The 21,275-nt window shown below is 42.6% G+C and overlaps 1 protein-coding gene across 1 annotated transcript in view; it reads left to right on the top strand.

Annotated features, from left to right (window-relative positions):
* Positions 1 to 21,275, top strand: part of LOC126474569 (synaptotagmin-12-like) — a 102,961-nt gene that overhangs the window by 76,456 nt on the left and 5,230 nt on the right. The window contains exons 7-8 of the mRNA XM_050102046.1: positions 3,436 to 3,645; positions 13,864 to 13,998. Coding sequence (XP_049958003.1) covers positions 3,436 to 3,645; positions 13,864 to 13,998 — 345 coding nt within the window. The remainder of the gene's footprint in view (positions 1 to 3,435; positions 3,646 to 13,863; positions 13,999 to 21,275) is intronic.

A 21,275-nucleotide genomic window follows, 5' to 3' on the forward strand; every position in this document is an offset into this window, starting at 1 on the left:
TCAAGGAATACTTTAGGGAATTAGTTTTAAAAAATTTATTTCAAAGGCTTTTCCAGTTTTCTCCCAGAGTACTTCACGCCGTGTCCACATGACACAAGTCGCTTGTCTTTCAAAAGCGAGACAGTTCTGTCCAGTTAAAGCTGCTGACAGGAGACGCCCTGAGACCTCTGCTGAAACTGTTAGCGAATTCACGCCACTGATTTAACCCAATAGCGTGGGCGGGATACTGATCACGTGTGTGGACGCCGGAGCGTCCTGCGGAGCGGGACGCACTTGCTTCTCTCTCTCGTCATCCAGACCTGGAGCAGAACACACGTCTTTTTGGAAGGCAGAGAATCTGGCTCTCCTCTTCGCTACCGGCCACCAGCGTAAGTTAACATGAACCGCTTCCTCTTCCGTTGCCCATTTCATCTAATTGTTCGACCTCCTAGATTGGCCTAAACCTGCTAACTTCCGACCCTAGGCGCGCCTTTTGTACTCCGTATATTGAAATATATCCTGTTTATTGTACTTAATTTCCTGTTTTGTCATTAAATGGCACCCCGAATGCCCACTATCAAATCCTGACAGCTCGACCTCCTGCACACTGCCGCCACACAACCTCCTCCCCCCTCCCCTGCCCATTTTATACATTAACACTGAAGTCAGAAGTTTCTCTCCCGATCCCCAAACCACGTACACATTTACAATATTCATGCAGGTATCGACGTAAAATGCAAAATTATAAACTTTGGCGATCGATCGATGAATGTCTGATAATGAAACATAATTTCACGGTGCAGCTGGCAAAGATAGTAAGTAGAGAGGAGACATGTTGATACAAGGGCATAAACTCATTGTGAAGTTCATTTCACTTACTCAGTTGGTCAATAACTATGTCTCGCAGACAGGCGCATGAGCAATAAACGCATATTTTAGCATTTGAGAGAGAATGTGTAGTTGAGCTCAAAGTAGCCGGTTGGAGCAATCGGCGGATCGCTCGACATTTGAATACGTGCGATGTCACTATTTGACGATGTTGGCAGGAATGAGCGAACCACGGCCGAACATAGAATCGAGAAGGAAGCGGTCAGCCTAGAGAGACGACAGAACGAGAAGACCGAACAATCTTCAGAGAGTACTCAGAGTCCTGGATTCATCATTATCACCGATCAGAAGTACAACTGGTGCTTCAGTGTCTACAAGAAAGATTCATTGGCGGCTCACAGAAAGATGGTTCAAATGGCTCTGAGCACTATGGGACTCAACTTCTGAGGTCATCAGTCCCCTAGAATTTAGAACTACTTAAGCCTAACTAACCTAAGGACATCACACACATCCATGCCCGAGGCAGGATTCGAATCTGCGACCGTGGCGGTCGCGCGGTTCTAGACTGTAACACCTAGAACCGCTCGGCCACTCCGGCCGGCCTCACAGAAAGACGACTGAGCTCACGGTGCCCCTTGCGCCGACTACCATTGTCCTCTGTACGCCAGCAAGCCCACTTGCAGTGGTACCGGCACATTCACCCTGGAATCTCATTGACTGCAACAGAACTGTCCTCAGTGATGAGTCCCGTTTCGAACTGAGCCCCGATGACCAGCTGAGACGTGTCTGGAGGCGCCCAGGGCAGCAGTGGCATACTAACCTGATTGTTACCCGCCATACAGGCCGACAACCAAGAGCGAAGGTCTGAGTTGCCATTTCATTTCATAACAAGACCCCTTTCGTTGTCATTCGCGGCACTTTCGCACAACAGCAGTGCGTCGGCAATATTCTATGCCCTTCATAGCTCTTCATAGCGAGCAGCACACACACGCCACACGCGGTAAGAATCTCTACTGCCTGTCTTCGTGCTTGCCACACCCTACCTAGGCCAAAAAGGTCACCGGAGCTCTCCCGAATTGAGAACGTTTCTACATCTACATCTACATATATACTCCGCTAGCCACTAAGCGGTGTGTGGCGCAGGGTACAAATAATCGCGCCAAAGTCATATTCCCCCCCCCCCCCCCCCCGTTCCACTGGCGGATAGCGCGAGGGAAAAACGACTGTCTGAACGCCTGAGTACGAGCTCTTATTTCCCTTATCTTTGAATGGTGACCATTGCGGGATTTCAAAGTTGGTGGTAATAATATATGCTCTACATCCTCGGCGAAGATCGGATTTCGCAATTTAGTGAGCAGCCCCTTCTGTTTGGCTCGTCGTCTATCTGCAAGTGCGTCCCACTTCAAACTTTCTGTGAGATTGGTAACGCTCTCGCGATGGCTAAATGTACCAGTCACGAATCTTGTCGATCTTCTTTGGACCTTCTCAATCTCTTGAATCAGATCCAACTGATAAGGGTCCCATACAGACGAACAATACTCTAAGACTGAACGAACTAACGTATTCTAAGCTATTTCCTTTGTTGAAGGACTGCATCGTTTCAGGATTCTACCAATAAACCGCATTCTAGAGTCCGCCTTGCCCGTTACTTGTGTAATCTGATCATTCCATTTGAGATCATTTCGAATAGTCACACCCAGATACTTTACGGATGCTACAGCTTCCAAAAACTGGTCATTTATTTTGTATTCGTACTTTAATGGGGATTTTCGCCTTGTTATACGCAGTAGGTTACACTTACTAATATTGAGAGACAACTGCCAGTCATTACACCACGCATTTATTTTCTGAAAATCCTCACTGATTTGTTCACAACTTTCATGTGATACTACTCTCCTGTAGACTACAGCATCATCAGCAAACAGTCAATACCATCCACCAGATCGTTTATGTAAATCGTAAAAAGCAGAGCACCTATTACGCTGCCCTGGGGCACACCTGAGGTTAGGCTTGTTTCTGTTGAAGACACCCCGTTCAGGACGACATACTGCTCCCTGTATGTTAGAAAACTTTCTATCCAACTTCATATGTCATCGTATAGACCGTAAGCGCGCACTTTTTTTAGAAAGTGACAGTGCGGAACTGAGTCGAACGCCTTTCGAAAGTCGAGAAATATGGCATCAACCTGGGAGCCAGTATCTAGAGCCTGTTGTATATCATGCACAAAGAGGGCCAGCTGTGTCTCGCATGACCCCGCTGTTTGCTAAAACCGTGCCGGTTTCTACAGATTAGCTCCTCATGACCAGGTTTGGAGCGTTATGGACGGGGCTCTCCAACCAGCTCGCGTCAGTTGCGCAGAATTTGGCACGGTAGGTCTCAGGAGGGCATGCGACAACTCAGTCAATCAATGCCAGATGGCCGAACAGCTGTTTGCGTAAGGGTCAAAGGTGGGCCAACTTGGTCAATTTGTGAATCTCTTTCTCTTGAATAAATCATCCAGTTTAATTTTTTTTACCATGTTTGTGTAATTTGTAATCTGTAATTTGTTAATTTTTTGTTTGTAGTTTGGAAGCTGTAGGTCTTAAGTTTGCCATTAGACAAATGAAACAAACCAAACTTCGTGGGCAGGTGTACCGGCGCAGCAGCTGCCCGAGCTACAAGGAGAAGTTCGTGTTCTCGCTGGACCCGGCGGAGCTGTCGCGGCGCACGTTGTCGCTGCAGGTGTTTGCCACGGACAAGGAGGTGACGACGCTGCTGGGCGAGGCCGAGCTGCGCCTCTCCGACATCAGCATGCGGCAGCCGGTCACCACGTGGCTCACGCTCACCGACACCGGCCAGGTAACGCCCACCCACCCCGACCAGCACCGCTCCTCACCAGACTAGATTCTGTACCCGGAGGACGCGATGTAAGATCCACAAACATACATGACATCTCGATATTGTCTGGAAAAAAAGATCGCGGTACTGTGTTGTGACGGAACCTATTAAAGGCTTTACTTTACCGAAGTATGCGATACTATTCAAATTCAACCAGTTGAACGAGTACTTACGATTATAGAAAATTTATTGTGTATGTTAACAATGATTGCATAACATGTCTCCATAAACAGTCAACCCATTAAATTATACTGAATAACTGACCCACACAAAAGTTAATATCACTTGATCACTGATACAGCAAATGTCATCATGTAAAAACACTAACTTCATCTTAAATAATTAATATGAAGTACGAAAAATAGTGGCCTACTTACGTATTTTGGATATCCTTAAATAAAAATCACCCAGTGAAACCTATTTGTTCACTAGGACCGTTTTCACTCAGTATTCACGTAAACTCTCCTATTTTAGACGAAAACCTATATAATTCTTAATAATTCATGTTATTTACTTATTTATGCACATTAGAGAAGTCAATTGACAAACTTCTAAAAAACGGCCTTTTTTTAACAAAGAATTATTCTGTCAAGTCAACAAATCTGCCTGTCATTTTAATAACCTGTTAAATTATGTCACTCGATATAAATTAATAACTTTTCTGTACAAATTACGATAACAGATGTACATGTGACTTATAAACTATATCTCTTTTTAGTAGTTCTTTGACAAGGTTATAAATACAAGCAGCAAGAAGGGTCGGGGGCGGAGTCTGCATGTCACTTTGGTAAAGAGTGTGTGTGTTGTTGTTCGAGGTGGATAAACATTGCAAAGAACATCTAAAAGAAGTGCTACTTTGTGTTGTGTCATTGTCTTTGGTGGACAGTCGAATTAAGATGGCCACCAGAGTAATAAACAATTGAAGTTTAAATATTTGTTGGTTTCGCTCATTATTTATCATCAAAAGCACATCAAAAACACGGGACCTCATCTTTTTACCCCTAGACAACCAGATTTAGAGCCAGCATTAGCATCGAGACACAGCAGCGATCCAGCAAGCAGCAGTGATTACCACAATGCATTTTAATGGCGCCAACCTAAGATCAAGTGCTAACAAGATCCGTAAATGGGAGTGAAATAGTGCGATTATAGCAATATCTACGACTAGGCGACCATTATAGTGTGCACAGCCGAGAGCGTGAGCAACTGCGCCTCTTACGAATTTATTGTGTGATACGTCTATGTAGCCCTGATCTCGTTTTAGTGGACGTCAACACTGCCGCATATCTGACGAGGACATCGCGCGAGTCGTTTTTAAAAACACTTGAGAAGGGCAACTTACTAATGGGGCTTTTATGTAAGATAGGAGCGGTTTTCCGTGTACTTAACATCTTCTACATCAGACACCGCACAACGTTGTTTTTTTTTTTTTCAAATTCTGGCCATGGAGGTCTCCTTCCGGGTCATTTGTATGCTCGGCATCCTGTGAGCTTAACACCAATTTAGCTGGCAATCTGGAGGTGGCTTGTATAAAGCGAAACGCATCCCCAGGCGGATAAATAAAATAAAAATCCAGTTTTGCAGCCAAGACTGTTTGTTTTATCACATTGTTAGCACTGGCTGCTGTATCACTCTGTCGTGGATTGGAAAAACTTCTACTCACAAATGTTTTTATCGAAACAGTCTTGACCGCGGAAATTAAAAACAGTATTGACCGATCTGAAGTGGTAAGCAGCCAGCGTCACAACTAAAGAACAGAAAAGACAAAAAGCAAATAATTATTGTAAAATCCACGTAAATTACAAAAAAGTGTGTATGTTTTTGTGTATGTTCCACGTCTCCTACATCAATGGACCGATTTCAACCAAATTTAGTACACATTTTACTTACTATTTGGAAAGAAATATTGTGTGGGTAACAATCAGGAACCTCCTATTAGGTTGGGGTTAATAACATGGAGAGAGCACGGTTGAGGAAGAGGTGGACAGAGAGAGGTGGGTGGAGATGGACAGAGAAAGGGGGCAGGTGAAATGGTAAGAGACAAGGAAGAGAAGGAGATGAGACAGAGGGAGGGGAGAGGAGGTGGACAGAGAGTGGGAGAGAAGGAGATGGACAAAGACAAGATGAGTAGGAGATGGACAAAGAGAGAGGGTCGGTGGTAAATGAGGGGTTGAACAGCAGACATAGGGGACGAGAGACATGGGAAGCAGCATATGGACAGAGAGAGGGGCAGGAGCAGATGACAGAGACTTGGTGGTGGAGAAGGTGGAGAGAGAGAGAGAGAGAGATGGGGGGGGGGAGGAGATTGACAGAGAGGAGGGTGAAGGGGGCGGGCAAAGAGGAAGGAGGAGATGGACTAACAGAATGGGAATAAATACATACCTGGGCAATGCCAGGTACTCAGCTAATATGAAATACTAAAGTGCATATATATTGGGGGAAATATACGCAAAATTCTTGTTATGGAGTAACGTGTCACAGTAATCATCACAACATACAAACCGCCTTTCATGCTTCTGCGTCACGTTTTCAACGGCGGAATAAGCTGTATCACTAGTGGCTGCAAACGCATGTCCAGCTTACATAAGTTAGGAGCGTGGGATGTACACTCCTTGGCACAAAATTTGAAGCATTCAGAATACATATTCGATGCTCATGTAATTTAGTGATAGCACACTCCAGCGACGGATGATGCTGTAGTATATCGAGAGGTTGTAACAATGGAAAATTGTACTGAAATGCAGGAGGATCTGCAACGAATTGACGCATGGTGCAGGGAATGGCAATTGAATCTCAATGTAGACAAGTGTAATGTGCTGCGAATACAAAGAAAGAAAGATCCTTTATTATTTAGCTACAATACAGCTGGTCAGCAAATGGAAACAGTTAATTTCTTAAATTATCTGGGAGAAGGCGTTATGAGTGATTTAAAATGGAATGACCATATAAAATTAATCGTCGGTAAAGCAGATGCCAGACTGAGATTCATTGGAAGAATCCTAAGGAAATGCAATCCGAAAACAAAGAAAGTAGGTTACAGTACACTTGTTCACCCACTGCTTGAATACTGCCCACTGGTGTGGGATCCGTACCGGATAGGGTTGATAGAGGAGATAGAGAAGATCCAACGGAGAGCAGCACACTTCGTTACAGGATCATTTAGTAATCGCGAAAGTGTTACGGAAATGATAGATAAACTCCAGTGGAAGACTCTGCAAGAGAGACGGTCAGGAGCTTGGTACGGACTTTTGTTGAAGTTTCGAGAACATACCTTCTCCGATGAGTCAAGCAGTATATTGCTCCCTCCTACGTATATCTTGTGAAGAGACCATGAGGATAAAATCAGAGATCAGAGCCCACACAGAGGCATACCGACAATCTTTCTTTCGACGAACAATACGGGACTGGAACAGAAGCGAAAACCGATAGAGGTACTCAAAGTACCCTCCGCCACGCACCGTCAGATTACTTGGGGAGTATGGATGTAGATGTAGATGTAGAACTTCATTTGAGTTGCTAGCGTATGAGAATTTTCGTTCTGAAAGAGGACTCCACTTCCAGGTTCACACTGTCGGGTCTGCCATTGTCTTTTAGCAATGTATCGATGCTCATGTAATTTAGTGATCGCACACTCCAGCGACGGTTTTACACTTCTCAATGCACAACATTCGCACTACGTAAACGAGCGCTAAACCAGACATATTGTTGAGACCAGGAACAAAGAGTTGTAAACTCCCACATTCACACAGCCGTATGTAAATCAGAAAAATGATCGAAATCCCACATACAGGTGTGTGTCAATAAATTGACAAAAAACTGGGACACCTGAGGTACAAATATATACATAGGCGTATGCAAGGATGACCAAGAGTGGGTACTTGCTCCCTCCTGGAATCTTTAGTAGATTTTTCATTAATTTCAAAATCTTCACGTATTTCTATAAATGACTGTCTCCGATGCTGTATAACGCGTGGAAGGGGTAACACAGTGGCTTTAGTATACATTATATTGTTTGTTTGCCAGGCTCTTTATGGGAAATTACATCGTTTTCTTGTCGATGTGGCGGTTTCGACGTTGTTTTGTAGTTCTGGGGGATGTGAATCTTTGTAGATCATGGCCGAAATAGAGTACCTGATCTTTTCTCTGTGTCTTCCTTGTACAGCCTTTAATGAGCTGCAGAAACGGACAATTCCAACACCTAGCAGACTACAAACGTGACTGCGCAATACCTGCCCGACATCTGTCTGCATTTCCCACAAGAGCAATCGCTTCGCTTTCGCTTAGCTTACATTTCAACAGGAAGTTTGTGTTAGACACGTCAAAGCTTGCTGAGACTTCATTCAGTTTTACATGGTAGTGCAAATGTATGAGGGGCAGTCAAATAAAACCGGAACATCCGCAGCAACGGGGCCATGGAATGGTTCCATTCAAAAGTAATCACTACGCACGATAGGACATTTATCCCACTAGGAGACGAGACGATCAAATCCTATTTAGTAGAACGCAGTCGGCCGCTGACGGATCCACAACCACACATTCTTTGCACTTCCTCGTCCGACTGAAACCGACGTACACGTATGTCTTCCTTCAGGTGACCAAAGATATGAAAATCACACGCTCCACATAGGATGTTGCAGTGTTTCCCAACCAAGCTGCTGAAGAGTAGCCTTCGTCCGATTGTGGTTCCACACCCGAGGAACTTGTTTCCATGTGATGGCTGGAGCCCGTGTGCGAGCGGACGAGGAAAGCAGGCCACGTCTGCTACACAGCTGACTGAAGTGTAGTCGATTCGTAGGCGCTACCCGTACGATGCGCGATGCTACAAGTATGACAGCTGAACGAATACTTTAGACCAGTTTGCCAACGACGAAAGTCATAAATCAACAACGGTATACACCTGTGATGTGCCACTACGCCGTTCCGCTACCTCAGCGATGACAGTAACGAAACGTGACAATAGTGGGACGACCTGTCGCGCGGACTGTGTATTATGGCGTGTGTTCGTTTCCCATTTGACTGCCCCTTATAGTAGAGTGTCAAGAACAGGATCATGTTGTAGTATAGATGTAATCACCTATACTTCATCTGCCGGCCCAAATATAGAAAAAAAACTTGCGTTAGACGAGAAGAAAAATTGGTGAAATACCAAGTTCGGAAAAGTGTTTGGACCTTCTTAGACTATATGGTTCTTAAACTTCATAGGGTGCAACCCTAGGGAACATCTAGCCGCAGACTTAAGATTTCTGTACAATAGTTGCCTTGTCTGCACAATAACGTGACAAACCAAGGAAACAAAGGCCATTACGTTTGAGTCCTAGACTGTTAGAACCTGGTTCTACCGACAATTTTACTGTTTGTTTTCAAAGGTTTCCTTATTCACATTTATAGTATACACTAATGCAATATGCTTACCTTTAATGTACAGCACTAACCTAAATTCAAAAATATATTGACGAATAATTATCGAACATCTAAGATAAAACATGCTTTGTGTACTTCCTATAAAATTTATATCTAGGAGAGCGAATCGCTCTCAAACTCAACTAATCCCCTGTCTCAAAATGGAACTTCCGGAATCTTACCCCGTCTTCCATAAATTCCTATGGATGCCGTGCAAATATATATATATATATATATATATATATATATATATATATATATATATCTGTATAACGTTCCTAGTAGTAATGATCATATCTGGCCCAAGCGACAATTATTTTTGTTTTCCGTGAGCCGAATTTTAGTGGGTACCATGAACACTTTGCAAGATACTTCGGTAAAATGAAATAACGTTTACAGTGTAATTTTATTCTCTCAGCTGGTAGTGCGACGCCAAATTAGAACTTCGAGGTATTAAGTTTAAGGATATTAACAGACAGAAAATTACGAATAAACCAATAAAAACTTCTCGGCTTACAAGCTGCGACATTTCGAATAAAACACTCGAGCTTTCGAAAGTTGTCGCCACCATCGTCATCAGGTGTTGAAGCCACAAATTGCCAACGCTGGCACGGTGATCTGTGCCCGGAAGGCAAGACGGGCAGCTAGCGGCTCCGTCACGCCGCGGGCCAGAATGACGTCACATGGTGCGAGTGCGAGGCCTACGAGAAAGACAGGCCGCGGCGCGTACGTCACGAAGGTAGGCCTGCACTCGGTCGATCGCTCAACTCAGCAGATAACTGCGTTTCTACACGTGTTAACTCGTAACTACGTGTGCACATACAAAAGAGAATTGCATCTTCTACTGGATTCCGCTATTATGGAGACTTACTGTTGTTAGTCCTACAATGATCGGAAGTCCATAGGCCTACTTATAATTTGTTACGATTGTGCTGGGGGACAATAAAATTAAAATCATGCCAAAATGATTTATCAGTTGCATAAGGCACCACTCCTTGTATGAAATGAGGGCTCTTAAGCAGAAGAGACCAAATGCCTATAAACAAGCCCTTATACCATTTATCTCGAGTATTGATCGTAAATTAAATTTTGTTGTAGTACTGTTAATCAGTAAGACTTCATAATAGCAGATTCCAGTAGAAGATACAATTCTCGTTAGTACGTACAAGCCCAGCTGCGAGTTAACAGACTTAGAAACGCATTTTGTCTGCTGAGCTGAGGGAGCGAGCGAGTTCAGGCCTACCTTCGTGACGTACGCGCCGCGGTCCGTCTTTCTCGTGAGCCTCGGTGCGAGTGGCCGGCACTACTTTTGAAACTGCCGCTGCTGCATCCCTACAACAACTACAGCTACATCTACGTGATTACTCTGCTATTCACAATAAAGTGCCTGGCAGAGGGTTCAATGAACCACCTTCAAGCTGTCTCTCTACCGTTCCACTCTCGAACAGCACGCGGGAAAAACGAGCACTAAATTTTTTCTGTGCGAGCCCTGATTTCTCTTATTTTATCGTGATGATCATTTCTCCCTACGTAGGTGGGTGCCAACAGAATGTTTTCGCAATCGGAGGAGAAGACTGGTGATTGAAATTTCATGAGAAGATGCCGTCGCAACGAAAAACGCATTTGTTCTAACGATTGCCACTCCAATTCACGTATCACGTCTGTGATACTATCTCCCCTATTTCGCGATAATACAAAACAAGCTACCCTTATTTGTACTCTTTCGATGTCATCCGTCAATCCCACCTGATGCGGATCCCACACCACACAGCAATACTCCAGAATAGGGCGCACAAGCGTAGTGTAAGCGGTCTCTTTGGTAGACCTGTTGCACCTTCTAAGTGTTCTGCCAATGAACCGCAGTCTTTGGTTTGCTCTACCCACAATATTATCTATGTGATCGTTCCAATTTAGGTTATCTGTAATTGTAATCCCTAAGTATTTAGTTGAATTTACAACCCTCAGATTTGTGTGACTTATCACGTAATCTAAATTTAGCTGATTTCTTTTAGTACTCATGTGAATAACTTCACACTTTTCTTTATTCAGGTTCAATTGCCACTTTTCGCACCATACAGATATCTTATCTAATTGATTTTGCAAGTCGTTTTGATCATCTGATGACTTTACAAGACGGTAAATGACAACATCATCTGCAAACAATCTAAGAAGGCTATTCAGATTGTCTCCTGTGTCGTTAATAGATCGGGAACAATAGAGGGCCTATAACACTTCCTTGGGGAACGCCGGATATTACTTCTGTTTTACTCGATGACTTTCCGTCTATTACTACGAACTGTGACCTTTCTGACAGGAAATCACGAATCCAGTCGCACAACTGAGGCGATACTCCGTAGGCACGCAGTTTGATTACAAGACGCTTGTGAGGAACGGTGTCGAAAGCCTTCTGGAAATCTAAAAATATGGAATCAATTTGACATCCCCTGTCGATAGCACTTATTACTTCATGAGTATAAAGAGCTAGTTGTGTTTCACAAGAACGACATTTTCTGAATCCGTGCTGACTATATGTCAATAAATCCTTTTCTTCGAGGTACTTAATAATGTTCGAATGCAGTATATGTTCTAAAACCCTACTGCAAATCGACGTTAGTGATATAGGCCTGTAATTCAGCGGATTACTCCTACTTCCCTTTTTGGGTATTGGTGTGTCTTGAGCAATTTGCCAGTCTTTAGGTACGGATCTTTCTGTGAGCGAGTGGTTGTATATAATTGCTAAATATGGAGCGTCAGGCCTACGTCTTTGCCTTCACTCGATGTCCTTCATGCCCTACTAAATGCGTATCCTTGGTCTCTGTTAAAATTGCTGCTGCTTATTCTAATTTCGGCCGCTTCTTTGATTACAGCATGCACCTGCCCATTGCCAAAATGCCTCCATTATGGTGCGTATAGAATTTTATGAATTCATTCTTGCTGTAAAGATCGAAGATAACAATTTTCTTTCATGTTTAGTGCTTAGTCGTCAGACTAAGTGAACTGCCAAAGACTATGGGGATCCCAGCAGACAAGAGAGACTCTCCAAAGTTTCATGCTCTCCAATGTAACGAGGTGCCATGGACGGTTAGTTATGGGCGGTGATTCTCTACCGAAGATGGGTATAGGTACAGCAGAGAAGGCAGCTCATTTATACAAGACATTGTCTGCCTACATTGATTATACTCTGGTGCTGCTGGTGTCGATGGCTTTGTAGCTGACAGCATTGACCGGTCCCGCTGCTAAGGCTGCGCTGTGTCGGAGTACTCTCGTATAAGAGGTTCACACCTCGCTGCTAGCCGGCAATCAAGCGCGCCAAATAGCAAATTTACGGCGAACCATACTCCGTGTGAGACGGCGTTTTACCGCCGTGCGGGCTCTTAGCGTGGTTGGCCCGACGAAGATGGCTATCGCTGTGAACATGTTAGGCTGTGTCTCTGCCCCAGTGGCACAGGACGCAGAGGCCCAGCATTGACACCTCGGCAGAGGAGAGGAACTGACTGCATCCCCCAAGTCCAGTCCCAAAAAGGTGGCAGATGCTGAGCTGCCTGACTGCCCGGATGCTCAGGCTGCAGACCGAGATCCTAAGCCCAGCAGCAGTGAAGACAGCAGCGTCACCTGCACCGCGACGACCAGCATTTCTGCCCAGCCGTTCGAACACAATTACTGGTCCAGGCAGTTTACGTGCAGCTGCTCAGTGATGACTTTATGGAAGAGGCCATATTTGTGTGTAGTGTAGATATGCCTGAAACCGACGCCGACGTTCTAAGTCCGGCGTCGCCACACGGTGATGGGTCAACTCATAGAAAGTTATTGAAGAGTGGCCGGGATCCCAAGCCACTGACACACGGAAGCATGACGACACTGAGGCGGCAGCTTCTGCTGAGGTGTTAAACATGCTGGAGCATCGTCTGACAGTGGTCAATGGCTGAGTCCCAGCACTCAGGCTTTAGCTCTGACCACGGCTATGATCTACACCATTACACTGATAAAAGATTCACGGACCCTTCTTTTTTGCAGAAAAGACGGTTACAAGTACCCCATACCTTGATATGTTGGATTTATGGGTTCCTTCATAGTTGCGAGAACATGCCGAAAGTTTCATTTTTCAACAAGACACACCAAATTAGCACCTGTTTTCAGCTGCCTCACCGATGGTTCGACTGTTTAAGAGGCTTATGCATTTCGCATTGCACCAGCAACCCTCCGAAGTCACCTGGCCTCAGAGTATAGTTTTTTTTTTTTTTTGTTTTTTTTTTTTTTTTTGTGTGGAGGGCTGTATAACACTCCATCCAGGTTCTTATCCGTCCGACACTTTTGGGTGAACTGCGATGCCACGTAACAACGGCAGTGAACGCGGTGGCTCCAGACATGCTGTCAAAGGTATGGAACGAGTTTCTTGAAGTCTTGGTGCCCGAAATGCGTTCGGTGGAGAGTAAATTGAACATTTGTGAAGGGTAAATGAAAATTGTGATCCTACACATAACTGCAAAAAGTAGCTTGAAGATGTATGCTAATGCATGTAAGAAGTATACTCTTCTATTTTTGATAGTTATTTTGAAAATAAATACTTTAGTCCTATGCATAAGTTAAAATTCATTCCAAACTTCTGTCTTCATTCATGTAGAAGATATGGTCTTATGAAACAATTTGTGTCATTATTTTGCTTACTGTTGTGGGAGACAATTTTGACTGTTGGTATCTATTTACTGGGCTTGAAAATATAAATAACAGTGATAATACAGGTTGCAGTCAGTTTTTGACCTAGTCGCTAACTGTTTTCAGCACGGCACAGAATGGGGTGAGGTGATGTTCTCGCTGAGCTACCTGCCCACTGCTGAGAGACTCACTGTCGTCATAGTGAAGGCGAGAAACCTGAGGTTCTCCACCGACCCTGTACCTGGCGACCCATTTGTAAAGGTACAGTACTTACTGATACACTCTCATCTTCTTTAGTTAAGAAAATTATCAGACAAATAAAAGAAGATGCATACGTTGAAAGTGTTATACTCAAGTTCAATGAAATAAAAATCCAACATATCTTTCCATTTTTAACAAATTGCCAAGTTTGAGCAATGGTAACCAATCTGTATAAATCACAATACACTTACAATGATGTAAGAAACTTTAATGCACACTTTTTTCGTCATTGTAATTTCGTCTCGTGACAAACGAATAATTGATAGTAAGATTTGAATGCTTAGAAGCAACACACTGACGTTTTCTTTGATTACTTACCTGCAAAGTAATTTGTTAATGTAGAACATTTATTTCAAAATTTTAAATTTTTACTTGTTGGGAGAAATGTATTACACATTATTTTCATTGTAAGTGCACAGATCCTTAAAAATACATTGTGAAAATGGATGTAACTGCGTAATTTTATTTTTTTCTCTACAATGTAATTATGAGAGACTGATTCAACAGTGATTGATTCACGCTATTCACCTCAGAATATTTCCTGAAACGATTAATGTATCGTAATTGCCGCGCGGAGTGGCCGCGCGGTTTGAGGCGCCATGTCACGGATTGCGCGGCCCCTCCCGTCGGAGGTTCGAGTCCTCCTTCGGGCATAGATGCGTGTGTTGTTCTTAGCATAAGTTAGTCTAAGTAGTGTGTAAGTCTAGGGACCGATGACCTCAGCAGTTTGGTCCCTTACGAATTCACACAGATTTGAACATTTAGTATCGTAATTTGCGCCATTTAAGATATCGTAATTTCGTTTTCACCCAGATGAACTGTGAAAAAGTCCTCTCTGAATGGCGTTTTGTCTCTTTTCATAGCTGTATTAATTACAGAGTTGTCAATATCAACTTTGCTTTTGCTAATGAGACCATGGTAACTTCTGCTGCTAGCATCGTATTTCTAAAAGAGACGAATTCAACGGCGTTTCACTCTTCAAAATCTGATTACTAGCTTCGGAGAAATTACAGTATCTAGAAATGGATTTATTCTTTTGAACATGAAACATATTGCTGTCTTGCGTGAAAGTTCATGATTTCATACTCAAGTAAGGAGACATATCACACTGGGTAAGAAAGAAAGTCTTACACTGCTACAATAACACAAAAAAAGGACACGGAGGAAATGTAGTTTCGATTCTGTCTGTGTCCTTCAAGCGCGTGCTTGATAGTTTTTTAAAAAATAAATGTGTTTCACAAACCAACAGATTCTACATACTCTACTTCTTTACAGAACAATCAGAAGGAATACAAAGAGGAAAGTTGAATTTCACATTTACAGACTTTCTGAGAGGCAGTGTAGAACAAGAATCACAATTCAGCAAATCTGCAAAAACATGTTACTGGAAGTACCCTTCAATACCACGTGGTGCAGGGAGGCCAAAAATTCCGCATGCACATAAAACTTTTCCAGGAGTGCGCAGCTCTGTCACCCAAGTGCACACTTCCTCATTATCACTCCATGCTCTCTAAGCAGTTGTTGTTGTTGTGGTCTTCAGTCCTGAGACTGGTTTGATGCAGCTCTCCATGCTACTCTATCCTGTGCAATCTTCTTCATCTCCCAGTACTTACTGTAACCCTCTAAGCAGTAACAGGAGGAAATAGAGGGGGAAACTGGAACACGCCACAATTCACTATTAGTTACTTTTGGCACGCTGAAGACATAATAATAAAACTTTATATCAAGTACAAACTGTCAGTATACAGACACTGAGAATTTCGCAGATCTTCAACAGTCAGTTTACCATGTTATCGTTACATATTTGGTTTCCTAATCGAAAAATGCATTTCGTGCACATATGTTGATCGAAACGTTGTCATCACGTTTGCAATGTTATTATGAGGAGTGGAAGCACATCCCGATGTTAAATAACGTAGAACCACTGGACAGTTTTAACGTAAGACAATTTGTCTTTTAAACAGGAATTATACTGTAGATCGATCAGTTCCATCTGCGCATACAAAGGAACACTTCCAACTGAAACCGCAACCAGCTCGAAAACCGCTCAAAAACAGATGTAAGATTGGCAGTGTCCCAAAAACGTTTAGAGAACTGTTTTTGTAATTCTTTCAATGCCACAATGAATTCTTCAAACTTTGTGTTTTCTTTTTAACACCAGTGAGCTTAAGGAAGTGGACGGTGAATTATGTCAGAAGTTATCCCTTCCACAATGTGATTTTCTTTACGAATGAATCCGCTTCAGATTAGAAAAAGGTTCCTCTCATCTTTCAACGTCTTACTGTGGACAGTGGGCATGTGCAGTGAAGTCCACTTAAAATGCTATGTTTTTAATCGGTTCCAGACGTTCTAATTTTCGTTCTTGCTTTCCTTTCTCTTTAATAAACTCAACAACTGTGGGTCTTAATTTGAAAAATTGTTCAAGGTGTGTTCCTTCACTTAACCTAAGTACTTTGCAGTAGTATGTAACGTCTCCATATTCTTCATTCAGTTCCGTCAAAAATTGTTGTAACTGACAGTATATAACGCGTGCGACTTCAAAAAGTGTACTATTCGTACCATCAATTTCGTCAATTGCGCCATGCCTGTAAATGTAGCACAAAGAGCTTCTTGATGTACAAAACAATGAATCCCATACAAATCGTCTGTCAAGCGTTGTAATTTTTTTCTTTTTTTTGTTTCACGGTCAAATAATCTTTAATTTCTTTCTGTATGGTGTTGTAATGCTGTTGCGTAGCAAATCTGCGGTACCCGTCAATTATGCGCTTGCATAATAGATATTCAGAATTCTCATCCTTCTGTTCTGTGATAGGCTACTCATTAATTTTTAAAGGCTTGTGATGATAGATCCCTAAACTGACTCTTTTTGTGCAAAGGGCCACTGGACCTGTGAACTTCCTTTAGTCCACGAACAAAGAGTGAAGAATAAACACCGCTGAAACCGCGATTCTGTCGAACTGAAACAAGTCGTGCCTACCGAAAAATGCCGTACCAAGGAACACGGTCCCATGGTTCTGCTAAACGAAATGTAGTTCTGTACCAGGCAGTTCACAGAAGGGCCGAGCAAAGTTGAGACTAGCCGAGTAGTGGAGAAACAGGCCGAACCTCGGACTGAACATGTGTTGCACGGTTGTAGTGCCCCCAGAATTTTACGAAAGTCTGCAGACACTTGTTTTTCCAGCCGTTTCGAACACGCGTTATTTTAAAGCAGGGCGTAAGGATGAGCATGGGATACTGCACCCATTTATTGTTTGTGCAGGCGAAACTGGAAGGGAGATAGTTCGTCGGCGCTAGCAAGTGTTCAGCGCGACCTGCGAAGAATCAACACATACGACCCGGAAGCTCCGTGGCCGGCTGCAAAGAGTAATGTAGCTTTGTATTGTTGAAAAACAAATGGAGTGACTCGAGATAGTGACTGTTTTAGTAGACCTTGAACAGCTGTTGAGAGTACGTGGACTGGACGTGGATAGTCAGCCACGATAAAAGCTTATGTATTAATTGTGTTCAAAAATGTGTAATTACCTGATCTTGGGTGCCCAGTAATGTGTGGGCTCACGTCATAAAGTTTAGTTGTTTTTTTTTTTTTTTGTACAAAGTGGAAATAAATATGTTTTGGTGCATTGAATGATATTCCAAGAGTAGCGTATTTTTAAATAAGAAGAGAGAGAGAGAGAGCGAGAGAGTGAAAATTTCCCCTTCCTAGCAGTGAAATCTTCGGAGAAGCGTCCGGTGCTAGAAGGAGACATCGGCGCTGCAAGAAAGCAGAACCAGCATTCTTCAACAAGTAAGTCCACGAAAACGCTTAAGCTGTATAGAGGGAGCTTAACATTACACCGGGCCACCGCAAGAACCCTCCCCTTAGCTCGAACATTCGTTATTTTGCACACAACATATATTTTAATAATTTTTTTTCTTAACACTTACCTTGTTACTTTGTACTACATAAAAACATTATGTACAAAAACTCTCTTCCATCTCCGTTATTTCATTATGCTGTTGGTAATATGTTTCATAGACATAGTACTATGATAAACTAACAGTACAACAAGTATCAGCTATTTCCAATAGATTTATGTACTCTTGTTTCTAGGATTGAGTCAAAATAAATCCCTCCCCTTAGCCAGTTTCAAAGTTCAGGCGTTATTCTGAGTAGAGTCTTTACTTTTTCTTAGAAGCTGTTGCAATGATAACCACCGATTTTTCGGGTCTGAAAAAAAATAGTTGTACTGGGGGTTTTCTCTTTTTTCTATCTCCTCGCGCAGGACTCGTCTTTTCTATTAACAAAATTTTAGAATTCAAATTTATCAGGAGAAACTTTCCACAACAATCTCAGGTCACTATACCACCCTTTCCCTTTGGGTTCCAATCTACGTAAGGGTTGATACTATGAAAACATCTTCTTCCTCATCCTTGGGTAGGTACGCCTCTTCCATTTATACTAAACTATGATACAGATCAATCCCCTTTTTGGTGCTCCTGCCCGCACAGTATAGGTCAGCCTCCTCTGGGTCTGCCTACCTGCCTCTCTTTCTCTCTTTGCATCTATATCGGATGCGCCCTCCCTATCGTCTCTAACAATGATTCATTGTCTTGCCTCTTTCGTACTCCTCTGCACACTATTTCATTTAAAACTTCCTGGTAAAATTTCTATCTACCTCTCCTTTCCTCCTCCTGAGTCCTTCAGCGTACCTGCTTAAATTCTTCGCCTGTTCATTGCTTACAGCTCACTTATATAGCCTTAATAAGTAAATATGTTTCGTCCATGGTTGTAACTTTATTTCTTTTCTTCGGGCTATTCGGTCTGCACAATCCTATTATTCATCAGAAACTTATTTGATTCGATACCTCTGGCTTAATATCTATTTCTTTTTATCTCCATTCATATTACTTTGCACTACTATAGCTATGAACACAGGTGGATATACACTTCGTCCCCCCTTGTTCCTTTAGCTTATCTGACTCGATACCTCTGGCTTAATATCTATTGCTTTGAGATGTGCAACCGTCATTACTTAGCACATGTGCTCGAGCCCTTCCCGAGCACTACTTCCCCCCTTATCTGTGACGGTTGTTACATCTCCCTGTGTGTTACTTGTCTGCGTCTTTGTATTTAATTGTTTGAGTGTGGAAGTGTGATCGTGCGTCCTGATTCTTTGGCCTACTAAGGTTCTTAGTTGAAGATTTTTAGAAATCACGGAAAAGAGAAGGACTTCAGCGATAGAAGTATATGAATGTGGACAGAGGGAAAGATAGATTGGTACTCTTAAGAGAAGTAAGAAAGGAAATAAAAGAATTGGTTGCTAAGATCGAAGAAAGAAAGAAGACAGCCCCAAAGACAGGAAACCCTTCCCACCCCCCTTCCCCAGGTTCCCCCCTTCGCCGGTACTTAAGTGAGAAGCCGGAGGAGGTATGATGTTCGCCGTCTCCTGCAGAACGGACATTCTCACCGTCACCTTTGAAGTCCCCGAAGAAAAGAACTTAGCAACTCCTATGGAACGGCAAATGATGAAGAACCAGTCACACTTTTTTTTTGCGAGGGTTGTATGAAGGGCGTGGTGTGTAGGTCGTGTCTGTGCCTATGCTACCCATCCCTTTCGAAATTGGATATAAACCCTCCCGAACCACATCACACTTTACAAAAAATATAAAACATTCTATAAAAATAGAAATTATAAACACTATAATCAAATAGTTATTCAGTTAGTCACTTCACTTTATATTTCATACACATGTTCAGTTTATGTCATCTAGGTATCATTCTTCCTAAACAGTACCATCATATTATATCTCCTGTTAGAATGTTACGCTGTTAGTTTTATCTCATGCTTAGAGGTTACTGTTTATTGTGACTCCTTAAATTAGTCATAATCGTGTAGTCATAATTGGTCTCTTTTAATACTAATATGATAGGATAGCTTAAGGGCTATAAATAGATTACAGGATAGTCGAAGATTTGAAGGGAGTTCGGTGTAGGAAAACTAATGTGGAAGTAACACCGAACCCAACTCGGGAACCGGTGGACGTCACTCCACCCGTCGACACAGAACGTCAACGTCCCTGGGGGTTTTGTACATATTGTTTTATATCCTTAACATTATACATTCCCTTTCCCTCTCCCGTCACAGGATCTACTAAATATAGGGTTTTTTGGTGTACTATTGATTGAATACGATAAGGTCCTACGTATTTCAGAAAAAATTTGTGTGTTTTAGGTATGGCTTGGTTAAACCGTTTTAAGAAATGGGTGGGATGTACCTCCCCATCTGGTTTGAATTTAGGAAACTGTCTCGACAAACCTGAATTTGATCCCCATTGCAAATCAGTTATCATGTCCTTATTTAATATAATATTTTGGGGAACTTTGCCTTGGTGTTATCTAAATCGGAAGATACTATAGGCGAAGAGATATCAACACTTAGTTTCTCTTCAATCTTTCGTCCTATTAATTCTTCTACTTGTTCTTCTAAGCCATTCAAATTTATAAGCTCTGCAGTCATTAACTTTTCTTTGAAGTTCTGTTCTACGGTTTCCTCCCGTGATTTGACCCCTGAAATTTGCGCCTGTACTAGGGGGAGCAACTTATCTTGTTTCTGGACACTGGTTTTTAGCGTAGTTGATTCTTGTTCGACAACATCAAATGTAACATTACATACATTTTTCAAAGAGTCGTATGTAACATTACATACATTTTTCAAAGAGTCGTATTTTTCGTTAAATTTTGTTTCCAAATTACTGCATTTAGAGTCTACATCATATTCTAATTTTTGAACTAATCCTTTTATATTGGCTTCATTTCTCTGTTCTAAATCCTTAAATAAAATATTTGTCTGTCCACTCAGGGAATTGGACAATTCTTTTTTCAATTCTTTTTTCCATTTATGCATCTGATTACTTAGGATATTAACTTGAGCCTCTGGTTTTCTGATTTGTGATTCAAACTGCACTTTGATAAACCTCATTAATTCGCCTAAATCTGGTCCCTGTTTTTCAATTCCCATAGCCCCAACAGACTCTACGGATTGATGTTCCTTTTCCATTGTGTTTTGTTTTGCCTTCAATCTAGTTATCATTAAAAGTACACTCGCTTATTTCCACAACACGCCACACTTCACAAACAATCAAAGGTCAGTAGTAGCTCCCCGGCGTCGATGGACGGCGGCGTCGGCGTAGGTGGACGACGGCGTCGGCTTTTGTGGACGGCTGCGTCGGCGTTGGTGTGATGCGACGTCGGCGTTGGTGTGATGCGACGTCGGCGTTTGTGTGATGCGACGTCGGCG

Source organism: Schistocerca serialis, chromosome 4 (genome assembly GCF_023864345.2).
Source record: "Schistocerca serialis cubense isolate TAMUIC-IGC-003099 chromosome 4, iqSchSeri2.2, whole genome shotgun sequence".
Lineage (NCBI taxonomy): Eukaryota > Metazoa > Arthropoda > Insecta > Orthoptera > Acrididae > Schistocerca > Schistocerca serialis.